The following is a 15315-nucleotide window of genomic DNA, read 5'->3' as shown; positions in this document are numbered from 1 at the left end:
GCCCCCCAATCAGGGGTTTCCACTCCTTTCTCCTCCCGTCGCGGTGGGGATGGTGGGGGGGAAGTCTGGGTCTGGCTGCTATTCTTCGAGAGCAGCGGCACTCCAACCATGGTTTCCACCTTGGGAGCCTCACATACCCCCCCATCCGAGAGTGCCGCTCGCTCTTCCTCGCTCCGCGCCCACGGACCCTGCCGGGAAAAATTATCTACGTTAGAGTGGTCTTTACCCTTGCGGTATTGGACCTTGAATGAATAGGGTTGCAAAGCTAGATACCAGCGGGTAAGCCTCGGGTTAGTCTCCTTCATGCGATTCAACCACTGGAGAGGGGCATGGTCTGTCACCAATGTGAATGGGGCTCCCTGGAGGTAATATTTCAAAGCGTGGGTGGCCCACCTTATGGCTAATGCCTCTTTTTCTATGACTGCATATCTTTCTTCTCGGGGTTTCAACTTTCGACTCAAATAGAGAATAGGGTATTCATTACCCTCCCTCACCTGTGACAATACCGCCCCCAGACCCCTATCCGAGGCATCGGTGAATAGGACAAAGGGGTAGTTGAAATCGGGGGAGAACCTGATGGGTAGTTCGCATATTATCCCCTTCAAGGTCTCGAAGGCCCTTTCCTGGGCGGGGCCCCACTTTACCTTAACCGAAGCCCCTTTCCTGGTGAGGTCGGTGAGGGGGGCAGCTATGGAAGCGAACTGGGGTATAAACTGTCTGTAATAGCCGATCAGGCCCAAGAACTGCTGCACCTCCTTTTTGGTACGAGGCTTATACCACCGTGAAATCTTTGTCACCTTCTCCTCCTGCGGTTGTACCTCACCCTGCCCTACTTTGAAGCCTAGGTACTCTACTTTATCTACACCAATTTTGCATTTCTTGGGATTGACGGTCAGGCCGGCCTTCCTCAACTCCTTGAGGACTCTCCGTAAGTGGGTCATGTGCTCTTCCCAACTAGCACTGAAAACAATGATGTCATCTATATACGCCGCAGCCCACTCTCTTTGAGACTCCAACAGCCGGTCCATAAGCCTCTGGAAGGTCGCGGCTGCCCCGTGTAGCCCGAATGGCATCTTAACAAATTGGAAGAGCCCCTTGGGGGTGCAGAAGGCGGTTTTCTCCCTATCTTGGGCCCTCACCGGAATTTGCCAATATCCTTTAGTTAAATCGATCGAACTCAGGTACCGGGCGTTCCCCAATTTATCCAACAGGTCCCCCACCTTGGGCATGGGATACGCGTCAAACTTGGAGACCGCATTGACTTTTCTAAAATCCACACAGAACCTCAGGGACCCGTCCGGTTTGGGTACAATGACAGGGAAGCTGCGCCACGGGCCCTTGGCGGGTTCTATCACCCCAATGTTCAACATGTCTTCTACTTCCTTTTCTATTAGAGCCTTTACGTGATGAGGCCACGTTCTACCATTCTCTCTCACCACCACCCCGGGGTCGGTTTCAATGTTGTGTTCTACCAGATTCGTTTGGCCCGGGACCTTAGAAAATACTTGGGGAAATTCCGCTTTCAAGGAGAGGGCTTGCCCCCTTTGGGCGGGGTTCAGGAGTTCGCCCACAGTGATGTCTTCTTCCTCCTGCATTTGGCCGACCTCTGGCCCCAATTCCTCATCCGTTTCCCCATCGAAGAAGCATTCACGGTCTACCCATGCTTTTAGTAGGTTCACATGAAAAATCTGTCTTTTCCTCTTTCTATCCGGGGTTTCTACTTCATAATCCACCTCGCTGAGCCGCCTTACCACTTCATAAGGCCCATGCCATTTTGCTAGAAATTTAGAAGTCTCGGTGGGCAACAACACTAATACTCTTTGCCCCTTCTCGAATTCCCTAGGCTTCACCTTTCTATCATAGCGCTCTTTCTGTTTCCCCTGAGTTTGGGCCAAATTTTCTTGAGCCACCTCCCAGGCTAATTTCAAGTTATTTCTCATCTCTACTATTTGCTGCAGGGCATTCCGTGAAGCATCTTCTCCCTCCTCCCATTTTTCACGGATTAGGTCTAGCACCCCCCTAGGTTTCCTCCCGTACAACAATTCAAATGGCGAGAAACCCGTCGAGGACTGAGGGGCTTCTCGCACTGCAAACATTAGAGGATTAACAAACATATGCCATTTCTTGGGGTGTTCCATCGCCACTTTTCTCAACATCCCCTTCAGAGTCCGATTGAACCTTTCCACCAAGCCATTGGCCTGGGGATGGTAAATGGAAGTCCGGAGGGGCTTGACCCCTAACAGTTCCCACATTTGCTTAAACGTTAAACTCATGAAATTGGTCCCCTGATCCGTTAGTACCTCCTTCGGAAACCCCACCCTCGAAAATACCCCCAATAGCTCTTTGGCCAATACTTTCGCCGTGGTTGACCTCAAAGGTAGGGCCTCCGGGTATCTTGTAGCATAGTCAATTATCACCAACACGTACTGATGCCCCCCTTCAGATTTGGTCAAGGGCCCCACAATGTCCATGGCAATTCGATCAAAGGGCCTATCCACCAACGGCATAGGTACCAGGCCCGCCCCCGGGCCGGTTTTAGGTTGTGTTAGCTGGCATTCTGGGCATGATTTGCAATATTCTTCGACGTGCTTCACCATGTCTGGCCAGAAAAACCTTTGGCGGATGCGGGCCAATGTTTTCTGTGTGGCCAAATGACCAGCCACGGGCAAATCGTGGGCCCAGTGCATCACCCAGCTCCTTAAGTGGTCGGGGACTACCAGGGTTGACTCCTCCCCCTGTGCCCCTCGGCGTATTTGATACAGCAGTCCTCGTCGTACCTCAAACCCTTCCCCATTCACCGGGGTCTCTCCCTCGGGGTTGGCTTTTTGGAAACAAGGCTTTAGGGAAGGATCGTCTTGTTGCAGGCCCCTTACTTGATCTCTGGACAACTGCATTATTTCTCCTTCCCCTTCTCCCTCGCCTCTTTCACCAACCAGTCCGTCTTCTGCTCGTCGCGCCAAATCCTCTAGGCCTGGCCAGTCCCTGCCCAACAGCATCTCGCGGGTTAAGCCGGGAACAACTCCCACCTCCAAGGTTGCCTCCTGAGTTCCGATAGTCACGTTTGCCCTGGCCGTATCATACTCCTTGGCGTCCCCATGGATGCACCTTACTACCACCGTTTCCCCTAGTCTCGGTCCCTCTAGTTCTCGTACCAGCGATCGGGTGCACCCAGTGTCTATTAGGGCCCTTTTTCTCTGGCCGTTAACCTCGGCAGTCACCACCCACCCGGGATGGAACTTCTCACCCACCTTAGCGGCGTTCGCATAAATGTTGGCCCACGCATACTCTTCCGCCGGGCAGAACTTCCGGATGTGGCCGAACTGGCCGCAGCCGAAGCAGGCGGTCATCCTTTCCTTCCCTTGGTTCCAGGTGGGTGCTAGCTTGCTTTTTGCCGGGTCTGTTGTGATTGTCGGGCGAGGGATTCGCGACCCCGTTGAATTCACGTACTCGATACGGTCGGGGCCTTGTTTTTTAGGAGTCGCCATCGGGGTTCCTCATGGAGCTCCTGTGATTGCCGCCTCCGCCATCTTGTCCTTGCTCCGGGGTTTCTCTCCCCCTGCCGCAGGGCGATTTAACCATGGATCTTCTGCTCCTAGATAGTCTTCCAGTAGCGTAACAGCGCCCTCTACTGACGTGGGTTTGTGCTTTACTACCCAGTTCCTGGGACCGGAGCTCAGCGTTGATACTAATTGTTCCAGTATCATTAACTCCAGCACCTGTTCCGCCGTTTTTCCCTTCGGTTGTACCCATCTCGTGGCGTTCACTCTCATCTTTTGCGCCACCGTTCGTGGGTGTGTGCCCGGCTTCAGTCGTAATTCCCTAAATCGTCTGCGATAGGCTTCTTCATTCAGATTCAGTGTGTTGAGTATCGCTGTCTTGACCTTTTCATAATCCCCCGCGTCTTCTGGGTCTAACGTGTCTACTATTTCTTGAGGTAAGCCCGTCAGGTAAGGTGTCACGATCAGAGCCCACTGGTCCTTGGGCCATTGCGCCGACACCGCCACCCGTTCAAATATGTTCAGGAATGCCGCCGGGTCGTCTTGGGGACCCATCTTTTGGAGTTTGATCGGTGGCCGGTGTGCGATTGTCCCTCTTCCTTCTGTTGCTGGTGTCTTGGCAGCTAACCCTATTTGTGTTCTGCTTAGTTGATCTATGATGAGTTTCTGCTGATCCGCCAGTTGTTTCATCAGTGCCTCTTGACCTTCTGTTATTTGTCGTATCCATCCCTCCGTTTCTTGAGGGGCTGACAGCCCCACGTTGGGCGCCAATATGTGAGGGTTCGTGTGTGTGGGCTGTCCTTTCTTCAATAAACGGACGAGACTCTTGAGGAAAATCAAACGGCAACGTATTTATTTCTACTTTAACATCATCAGTAACTATACCCATGAAAGGGTTCAGGGACGTTTGAAGTCCAAGGTTGGGTTTGGGAGGAGTCCATAAACTATGTACAAAAGGGTTAGAGTTCTCTGGGTTCCAGGGACCTGTTGAAGGCGGCACAGGCCCTGGTCCAGGGTTCACTTCTTCGTCCAAGGATATCAAGGGAAGGGTCTCCTTGTCTCCACTCCAGCCGTCCCAAGAGGATCCGTCCTCTACTGTAAAGCCCCAGGGGCCGGGTAACCCCCCAGCTTCCTCAGTTCGGCGATGTGCCATTGACGCTTCCTTTCCAGCTCTCTGGCTACCGCCTCTCTCTCTTCCCGCAGTTTCCTACGCCACTCTTTCGCCTCCGTCTCGCCCCAGTAAGACGGACGAGGCTTCAGCCCCAGTTGACGGCGTCTCTCTGCCTCTTCATGGGGTACTCGGACTTGTTCCCACTTGTGGGTCCAAGGGTCCTCCATCCACACCCACTCCCAACCGCCCGCAATATCCTGTGGTCTTCCCCTTATATCTCCCATCCCAGCCTCTATCTCCTCCCCCCTCTTTCCCGCCTGAAACCGTCCTGTTTCGCGGGCAATTTTTAACCCCTTCATGTCCTCTTCTAAGTCCCGGGTGTCTACCCCCTTGCTTAGGGTGAGGGTTCCGCCGCACTCTGCCCCCCAATCAGGGGTTTCCACTCCTTTCTCCTCCCGTCGCGGTGGGGATGGTGGGGGGGAAGTCTGGGTCTGGCTGCTATTCTTCGAGAGCAGCGGCACTCCAACCATGGCTTCCACCTTGGGAGCCTCACAGGGACCCTTTGGGTCTGTGCAGTTTACCCAAGGACACCCAGGCTGGTTCTAGTTGTAGGAGGCGCAATGGAGAACTGAACTCCCAACCAAGCTATCATAAAACTACCCTTTTGGAAATCACTCACAATGTAGGCACTTCAAAATTCTCTTCAGGTACAGTAATACATTTCTCACTATATTATTTTTACTCCAAAATTATAAACAGAACATTAACCTCTAACTGCTGAAAACAGGCTGGTGGTTTAAATGTTTATTAAATATGTAATTATTACATATGTTTTCTGTAAGCAATAGATACAAAAAATAGTGCAAAGTATTTTTATAGAAACATTGTAACTGATTTATTGGATAAAATGTGGTCCAAGAGAGAAGGGAGTAAAATTTGTACAGTATTGGTCAACTAGTGGTCCCCAACCTTTTCCCAACTACGTACCGGTTGGGTGTGTGTGTGTGGCACGCTCATGCAGGGGCCATGGCACACTTGCGGGAATGTGGCGTGCCCGCAGGGGGGTGGAGCGCACGCACGCAGCAGTGCTCACGGGGGATGCTTGTGCGCATCCACGTGGCGCACTCGAAAGGAGATAGAGTGCACTTGTGCATGGAAGCACTTGCAGGGGCACGTGTGTGCATGTGCACAGTGTGCTTGCGGGGCAGAGCATGCTTGCATGTGGCAGTGCTCGGGGGCCACTCACGTCCACTCACGGGGTGGAGTGTGCTCGTGCGCATGCACACGGCAGCACTCACAGGGGGGCAGGAGATCTGTGTCCACAGCCTGGTCCTGCCTAGGCCACGAACCGCTGCCGGGCTGGGGACCCCTGAACTAGAATATATCTTATCTGATGTCTCTTCATCATCCTTGTAGACTATAATGACAAAGCTATAACTTTTTTTTTACTTTGTTTCAGGAGAAAGGTTCTGGACCTAGTGCAAGTTTTTGCTATTTACAAGAAGTCCACTTAAACAGCACACAATAATATTTTCAAGTACTTCAGGCTACAAGACACTGGCAGGATTAAGCAACACCATATCCTTAAATACTTCCACATTTGGAAGCAGGGAGGAAATAGGGGGAAACCCATGACATTAGCCTTATACAGGTGTTTCTCTTTAGAAGAATATTGCTAAAGTGATGGCAGTGGTCTTAAGCTCCACTTCCAACATCTTTACAGACTTGCCTGCCCTTCAGGTTTTCATGCCTTCCATGTGCACGGTTAAGTCGAGCTCTGCAACCCCAGTTGAAGGCCCCAACATTCTATGTCATGTACAAATGCGTATTTCTTGCTTGATGATTGCAGCATCAAGTAAAAATGTTTGCATGTGTGAAACAGCCAAGATATTGGCCCAGAGAGCTTTCATATTGCCTCCCACTGAAGCATCAAGTAATAAACTAGCTTTTCAATACAACTTTACTCTGTCAATCAGGTGGTAAGATCTCAGGTGTTTCATTATTCTAATGATGTACAGATACAGCCTCATTACCTGTTTTCAATGCAGAACCAGAGTAAAAACAATCGTGTGACCAACAGTATCTTCCATTCATGTATAATTTTTATTGCAGTTATAGTATAACTTTTATTGTAACCTTAATTATGCAAAGAATTCCCTTTATCTCTCTGAGACAGACTACCTTTAGGGAGAAGAGCTTCAGCATTCCAGCATAAATATGTTTGCTCACAAGCAAGCCCCACTGTGTTCTCTGGAGCCTTCTTCCTTGGATCTCAGTTGGCCAACTGCATGTGAACAAAGGCTGAGCTGTGCTTCTTAGTCTCAGGGACGTTTGTTCTTTTCAGACACCTTGTTGAAAAATTAAAATTTCTTTCAAAACTATCTGCACCTATTTAATTTCTGTTACTCTCCTGTGGATAACAATTTGACCCCTGAACTGACCTTGGAACAGTTATTTTTTGGACTACAGATCCCAGGCTCCCCAGCCAGAAACTGGCTATGCTAGCAGACCATTCTTCTCATCCAAAATATTGTTGTTCTATGAAATTTTATCCTTGAAGCACTTCTATTTCTTTCCCCTGTTTGAATGTGATTTTCTAACAATTTAATACCAGCAGCCTAAAAAAGAAAGGGTATATATGCTTTGCGACACGTTGGATAATGCTTAAAGTTGCTCTGGTAATATTCATGACACAAAACAGCACTCACTGCTTGATTAAAGAACACATACATCACAACCAGCCACCATGAAAAATTCTTAAGTCCAAATGTGACAGCCATGGATATGTATATTAGCAATTCAGCAAAATAATGAGGACAAGACACCATTTCAAACCAGTCACCGAAAGGAATACGGTGGTCCATATTCACAACCTTTCCTATAAATGAAAAAGAAACACAGCAGTCAGCTTTTTCAAAGGCAATACCGTTGCAATGTGTAGATGCTAGGACTCAGAGGACAATTTGTTAGATGTATTTCTAGGCACAATTCAAATGACAGCTGGTTACCTCTAAAGCACTATATAACTTGGAACTAGGCTATGTCAATGATTGAGTTCTCCCTTCAGTTTGGGCTTCAAAATTAATAATAATAATAATAATTTATTGTCATTGTAAGTATATACACAGTATACCCATACAACAAAATTCACAAATTGTTGGGGGGGGGCTTTTCTTGCTCTCATCACCATTGGAGGCATGTCAAGTGTGACACTAGAGATTTTCCCAGTAGCCTATCATAGTCTCAGGTACTCCTTGCCACGGTAGGGTATGCCTCCTTTCTCTTTCTTGCTCTTCTACTGGCATGGAAGGACATTTTTATTCAAACAGGTCTTTGGCTGAAAGGAGTCTACCTGGTTAGCTATTATCTATGTCTTCTATTGTTGTGAATTTAACTTCTTTGTTGTTATATTAAATTTTAATTGGGATTGTTTTTAATATGTGTTTTATAGCAGCCTTGAGCATATTTAGGTGCAGGAAATGTGGGCTAAATGTGTAGATGAATAAAATATCACTTTGTTCCCATTAAGTATAGGCATTTAGTTCAGAGCAACAGACAGCCTGGAACCATAGGCACAAGGGCAAGTTGACCAAAGGAAAAACAGAAATTTAATGAAGCCACTGCCTGATGCAGTTTTCACTTCCCTGTTTTCTAGGAGTGCTCCTCAGCAAAATCTACTTTTGTTTTTTTTTTTTAATGGGAATGTATCCTCCAAAAAAGCTCAGTGTGAGAGAACACCAGGATTCACTCTTAAGAGTTCTGGACCATTGAAAGAGGGTGCTTTTGATCATGATCAAAATATATTTGAGGATTACTCATCACCACTCTAGACTATGAATTCACAACTCCAAATAATGTATATTCAAGAGAAACATATGAGACAAGCAGCTCACAGGTATCCTTTGATTTGTATTCCTGCATTGACCAGGGGGTTGGACTTGATGGCCTCAAAAGCCCCTTCCGACTTCACTATTCTACGATCCTATGATATTTAACAGGCCTTCTAGCCCAAACTACACATAATAGCAATAGAGACACTCTGATCATATCTAAAATTAACTACAGGTTTTCGCTTAGAGAGCAAAAGAAGGACACAGCAAGCAGTGATGGACATTTTCACCATTCACAACTTGATTCCTTTTCCCAAATATCACTTTTTCCTTGGCCAGATTTCACCTAACAGCCTAGCTATGAAAATAGACTCTGCCAGCAGGAGAGGCAGAGATACAGTGGTGTAGATGGAAAAGAAGATTCATTGTCTCTCATCCTCACACCACAAAAATCTTTAAATTGAACTCCTAGCTACTTTGCACATGAGCGGGACACGCAGTTAAAGAAACACATGCCTGATTTTATTTTGTCATTTTTAGTTTGGGCCTGAATGTTTCCAGTACTGTATGAGGTTGACTGTAGATGATAGTGTCAAATCCTGTGATAACAAAGCAACAAAATCTCTTACCTGATTTAGTTTTTCTAAGGTTAGCTAAAATCACATGGCATCTATGTTGATGGACAGAAGCCCATATAAACATCAGGAGTCCCAGTATGTGGTACCAGCTGATTGTCAGCCGAGAGCCTTTTCCTGGATCATGCAAAAAAAAAAATATACTTATTTAGAACATTTTTATACTAGTCATCACCATCAAGTGTAGTCTTCAGGGCACAACATGACAAAACATCAATATCAGAATATAGTAAGAAACGGCATCAAAACAGCACAGAAGCAGTATAGGCATTTCAGATGCCCGAGTAGGTAAGAACATATTAACGTAAGTGTAGAGAGGTGCAAGGTAAGCTCCAGACATACCTCCTTACAGAGGATATTCCAAAGCTGGGGTTCCACCACGGAAAATGCCCTCTTTTTCAAAAATTACATACAATCAATATCTGCACAGTGGTGCCCCACATAGTGACGATAATCCGTTCTGGAAAAATAGTCACTATGTGGATTTGTCGCTATACGGAACGAAAAAGCCCATAGGAATGCATTAAAACACGTTTAATACGTTCCTATGGGCAAAAAACTCACCGTTATGCGAAAATCCTCCATCCGGCCGCCATTTTCGCTGCCCGGTAAGTGAGGAATGGGCGCGAAAACACAGCAGGTGGCCATTTTTTTTAACCCGGCAGCCATTTTGGAACCGCCGATCAGCTGTTAGAAAAAACATCGCTATGTGAAAATCGGTAAGCGAAACAGCTTACCGATCATCGCAAAGCGATTTTTTGCTATTTAAAACATTGCAATGTGATTGCAAAAACTCAATCGCTATGCGGATTCATCGTTAAACGAAGCGCTCGTTATGCGGGGCACCACTGTATTTCCAAACCTACATATCTTCTAGCAGCAATGCCATTCACAGCTTTGGAAGATTATTAGGTCACAGCTCCCAGAATGCCACCAGTCAGTATGGCCTCTAGGAGAGTCTGCAAAATTACCATTCAAAAGTAGTTTGTTCTTATAACTCATTACAGCAATTGAAATGCAACCCATTGTTATTTCTCACTACAAAGTTGGATAACTAATTATGATGCTTGTTTCCTAGTGCTTACTTTGTTACTCTGAGGCAAGGACTTAAGATTGATAAGAAAATGGGATAGAATTGTAACCATTCCAGCCCGTTTCCTCCAAAAATACCTTTTAAAAGTAATTTTTGAAAATAACTAGATACTGATTACACTAATAAAGTATCTGTTTCAGGTCATTGCATTACTTTTGCAACAAAACTTCATAAGATCTTTGTAACAAAAGAAGTTTATAGTTCAAAAGAGGAACTTTTCCAAGCTCTGGATTCTTACTCAATGGCATGTCCCATCTTGCAAATCTGGCAAGATCAAACTACAGAAAATACCCAAATCTGTTCTGACCTTTATTCTGTGAGTCTTGTACACAAGGATATCTAATAATAGCTTTAATGAAGTCCTGATCTATACAAACAAAGTGTATCCAAAGCTTATGAGGCTGGCAAACCCACGATTTATTACAACTTACTTAAATACTTACTTATTTACTACAAACACAACAGCATAATTAAAATATCAATTTGACAAAACTAAAAAGGAATAACATACAAAAACAATAAAATCAAAGTACATTAAATGCAGTTATATAAAAACATTTAAAATGGCAGAATTAGTCAAATTAAGGCTAAATAAATTCAGCTGAGTCCACAGGTACAGTATTTTGAAATGCCTGTCTGAATAACAGGGTTTTAAATTCCTTTTTAAAAACCCACCAACAATACTAAAGATGCTTACCTTCTCTGACCTCAGTTGGCACTTGACACATAACTGTTAAACCCAAGAGAACATAGTAACAGTGCCCAAAGCAATACTGTACAATATGAACGGCACCTCCAGAGAAGACACTGATATAAAGGCATTCCCATAACCGTCTACAGCTGTTTAACCAGATGAAAAGACACACCAGGAGAGCAGACAGAGTCTCACTATCTAGAAATGCAAAACAAGTTGCTGTGTTAAGAAGCAATTTCTTCACCAGACATGCCATATTTATTCATAGATATTTTTAAAAGGGAGAACAGCAAGATTATAAGAAAAAGCTCATGTTTTCACAAAACACTCTGCACCAAGCAACAGCACAGAATGCAGTATTCTAAACAGTTCAAAGTAACAGTGGAACACATCCTGAATTAGGGCAGCAGGCAGCTTGGATGCTGTTTCATGTATTAGCAAACATGCCCAGTCTGGCCTGGGTTAGAAACTCATTAGTCTGATACCCCGCCCCCACTCAACCTAGTGCTCTCTTTCTTTTTCCCTCAGCTCTTGTCTCCACATTGATCTTTCTCTCCTACCTTGATGGAGTCAAGAAACACTGACATGTCTTCCTAACAAAACATTGCTCAATTCTATGCATGTTTACTCAGAAGTAAGCCCCACTGTAATTATTTTCAGGCATGCAAAACACATCTCAAGAGATATAAAATGCTGGAATTTAACAACCTTGAACTGCTCTTATCTCTGATCACCGATTAGTGACAGGAATGGACTTTCCAGTTAGAAAAGAACCTTCTAATTCTTTGTCTCACTCCTGGAGCTGCTAATAGCAGCTAACATTTCCCTTTATGCCAGTTACTCATTTGGGCTATGATGGGAATGGAAGTGGTAATGTCTGCAATAAAAGCCAAGATCTGTGCTACAGGAACAGAGATTGTATCTTCTTGTTACAAACAAGAGCTCATACCATGCCCAGTAATGTGCGCATCCATATTCTGGTTCTGCCATGTTCCATCAAGAATGTCGAGCAAGTTCTGAAGCCAAATGGTGAAGGGCCATGACAGAAACAAGCTCTGGATAAGTGACTGTAGCAGGAAGCCATTCCAGAGGACGGACAAAATATAGAAGTGATAGAACCACCTGTAAAAAGAAGGAAACAGTCAATTTTCAGTTGTAGCAAAGGGCTACTGAATTCCTCGTATCTTCATGCTTTTGCAGTTCTCCTCTGCTAGACATGGCCTCCCGAGGAGCATAAATTTTACAACACTACTTAGCATCTTCTCAGTGATACTGAGAAGCCAAAACAACTGTCAGTTATTATCTTAAGCAGCAACTGCTAAATAACAAGTCACCTTTCCATTTTTATTGTCCTCCTCCGCCCAACGCAGAAGTGAACGTACCCCACACCAAGCACAGAATTTATACCTCAATTTCAAAGGGAGTGAGATGGCTTCAAGATCATATAAGAGGCTATTTCCAGAATGTCAGCAATCTGAAAGTAGATTAGACGCTCATCCAGTTTGCTTGGAATTCTGTCCACAGTGCTTCATTCTTATTTCACTCGAGGCGTGAAATAATAAACCAGTTTGTTTTTTCTTAAACATATTATATAGGCTTCAAATCCTAGACGACCAGGCAGAGGTCCTACTAAAATTAGAGGAATGTATCTCCAGGTGAACAGTCATGCTATTGGAAAAAAATCACTATCTCTGAAGTCATGAGCAAAACTGGCATTGCATTTGTTACCTCGTTTATTCAGAGCAGACCCTCAGCCTGAAAATTGTCAGACTCTTACAACAACTACGGCACATACGTAAGATGAACTGTTTAAGAGGCAGGACACATAAAGCAAGGGATATATTCACTTGATGGGGGCATATAAAGGGTCTTAAGGGTATGAAGCCTTCCTTTCTGATTTGTCAGCTCATAATAGAGCTTGGAACAGATATATTTTGGATCTATTTGTCAAATTTTTAATCCTGCTTTCCTTCCAATGAACTAATGGGGGTGTGCATGGCTCTCCTCTTTGCTACTTTATCCTCTGAACTACCAGAATCCTGCAGATAATAGCCAACTGATTGGTGGACTGAGGGAGCTGTGGTCCCAAAAAATGTGTTTTCTCAAACATAGAAGTATGCATTCTGTGTGTGCAAGCACAACTTGGAAATATAAATTTTGTTGGACCACACATCCCAGAGTTTTGCAGTGGGGACTCCTGTGAAGGAGGCGCTGGTGTCAGTGAGCCGTCCCTGCTAAATAAAGCTAATACGAATGATAAAGAATACAAGGAAGGTGAAGAAGAACTATAGAAAGCAGCGTGGACCATTGTGCCAAAGGCGGGAGAAATTGAACCTAAACAAAAGGCGGGAAACGTAGAGGTTTGTTTAGTGGAAGAGGGCAAGGAAGGGAAGGAGGCGGAGCAAGAGTTGACAGTTTGGAAGGAGGATATAAATGAATGGGGAGTATGGTGGTTCTGCTCAGTGCTAGAGGAATACGATAACAAGAGGGTAGATGCTCGCAAGAAGGCTTTTGAAAGTATAAGACAAGGACTGTTGAGGGATTTTTCCTAATCTGAGAGGACTCTTGCCAGATCCGGGCATGCGAGAGGAGAAACTGATTCAGTATGTCACTAACAGTGTGGACGGTGATTGTGGCGCCCAGAGAATTAGAAATACAACGTGAGATTGAGATCACGCACAATCGCTTCTACGATTGCCCCGACGAGAGAGGCTGGATCCGCCACGCGTGTTGTAGGACTATTTGTGCCCTCTGGAGCACTCCTCCCCGGACACCCGATTGGTGAGAATGGCTTGGGAAACCTCCCCAATGAGTCCATGGGACTATGAAAAGTCATTCGGTTCTGTAAGTTGTGGCCTGTTGCCCGAGTTGAAGTTATTTGATCCAATAAATAATGTGCTGGAAGAAGATGGTGTCAATAAATGTGATAGTTCAAAGATCATAAAGACTTCTCCCTTGTTATTTCCCGCGGAAACAGAGGAGCTGCCTAAAGAGAACATAGAACCCAATCACAACTTCTGTTCAGGATACTAGGTAGCCATCTCTCTTCCAGAAAACTCAGGGCCATTCCCATTCCTCCACCACCCCAAATTAGAAGGCATTTAACAATCTGAGTCCTTAATGCATATGTGTGTTTTAAACTTTTCCCCAATTAAAAAAAACTGCAAATGTCAAGGCTTAAACAAAGCTCTCAATACGTATTATGTCTACATAATGATCAACTCTTGGACAATATGTTCTGCATATATGTATGATATAAATAAGTACTGTACCCCTATACATTGACAAAGTGACAAAGAAAGTTAACTTCCGGCCTACTGAGAAGTTAAGTCCCCCTGGATATCCTGATTGTATGCATTTGATAAAGTGAGCTCTAGTTCATGAAAGGTTCTGTCAAAATAAATGTGCAATCTTTTGAAGTGACACATGGTTTTTCCTTTACAAAAGCAAGGAAACACAGCTATTACCCCTCCGGAAACTGACAACATCATTGCCACCATAGATGCTTTGCACTGTGGAAAGTTGAACAAAGAACCCCAAAGTGAGAGAAACCTCCAAAACTGCCTTCTCTCGCTTTGGTGTACCTTGAGAATCCATCATCCTTCCAAGCGATAGGGAGGATTTTAACCACACATAGAGCTCCGATGTGCGAGGAAAGCGCTCCTTGTATCCACCCCTAAGGTTGTTCAAGGAGAGGCCTGGAGGTAAGGAGAAAGCGCTCTACACATGCCCAGAAGCCCTAGACACAGACTGGTGTAGCACCAAAGTGGGGGCTCGGCTGAGCCCGGGGACGGAGGCAGTTCAGCAAAATCAAGCTAAAGCACGACAGCCACTCTCGGAGCCTTTCTAGTCACCTCTTCGGTACATCGAAGGTCTTCAGCCAGGCAGGACGCTCCCCGCAGCCGCCCTTGGTCTTCCCGTAACGTAGCAGATCCTGGAAACATATTGGAAAGCCAAACGAGGCGGACCCCGTTGGAGCCTTCAGCCGCGGGACTCGCAACACCAGCAACACGGTGAGAAAACTACCGGCCAAGCCGAGCCAGAGCCAACAGAGCATTTGACCAACTGCGCAGGCGCAAAAGCCCACCATCCATCCACAAAACCTCTGCTCCGGCGTTCCTTTTTTCTATAGCGCACGGTTGAAAGGAAGGAAGGCTACGAAACAGCCATTTGTCTTCCACCAACCAATAGAACTTAGCAATAGTGGCCGTAGGCGGGTCTTTGTCTAACAATTACCCAGTCAACTGAAAGTAAGGGGCATTTACACCCGCCTCTAAGCCTTTGATGGAATTGTTTGCCTCGAGTGGGCATCCCAGACTAACGTTTCTCTTTTTCATTGGTAGCTTGTGTGTCACTCAGAAAAGTAAAGCCCAATCTAGCTGGCTTGCTCATAAAAAGAATACCAAGCTCGACGATAAAGCAGCCTGGAATGCTAGAAGTGTGGTAGCGGGCGTA

The 15315-nt window shown here is 45.6% G+C and overlaps 1 protein-coding gene and 1 long non-coding RNA gene across 3 annotated transcripts; one reads left to right on the top strand and one right to left on the bottom strand.

Annotated features, from left to right (window-relative positions):
- The first annotated feature begins 5168 nt into the window (after positions 1 to 5168).
- On the top strand, positions 5169 to 6989 carry LOC140707514 (uncharacterized). The gene is made up of 2 exons (XR_013545839.1): positions 5169 to 5315; positions 6068 to 6989. It is a non-coding gene; the product is annotated as an uncharacterized LOC140707514 (long non-coding RNA).
- Positions 6693 to 15053, bottom strand: SRD5A3 (steroid 5 alpha-reductase 3). 2 transcript variants are annotated; one of them, XM_020792553.3, is made up of 5 exons: positions 14715 to 15053; positions 11810 to 11982; positions 10864 to 11058; positions 9068 to 9190; positions 6693 to 7486 (listed from the first exon to the last, which is right to left on the bottom strand). In XM_020792553.3, exons 1-5 carry the CDS (start codon positions 14948 to 14950, stop codon positions 7227 to 7229), a joined length of 987 nt encoding a protein of 328 aa, XP_020648212.3. In that variant the 5' UTR covers positions 14951 to 15053; the 3' UTR covers positions 6693 to 7226. The 2 variants fall into 2 exon arrangements, with proteins under 2 accessions (XP_020648212.3, XP_020648214.3); XM_020792555.3 differs by lacking the exon at positions 10864 to 11058 and having other exon boundaries at positions 14715 to 15012.
- Between the last annotated feature and the right edge of the window lie 262 nt (positions 15054 to 15315).

This window comes from Pogona vitticeps, chromosome 5, assembly GCF_051106095.1.
Source record: "Pogona vitticeps strain Pit_001003342236 chromosome 5, PviZW2.1, whole genome shotgun sequence".
Classification (NCBI taxonomy): Eukaryota; Metazoa; Chordata; class Lepidosauria; order Squamata; family Agamidae; genus Pogona; species Pogona vitticeps.
This window is presented reverse-complemented; position numbering and strand designations above follow the sequence as displayed.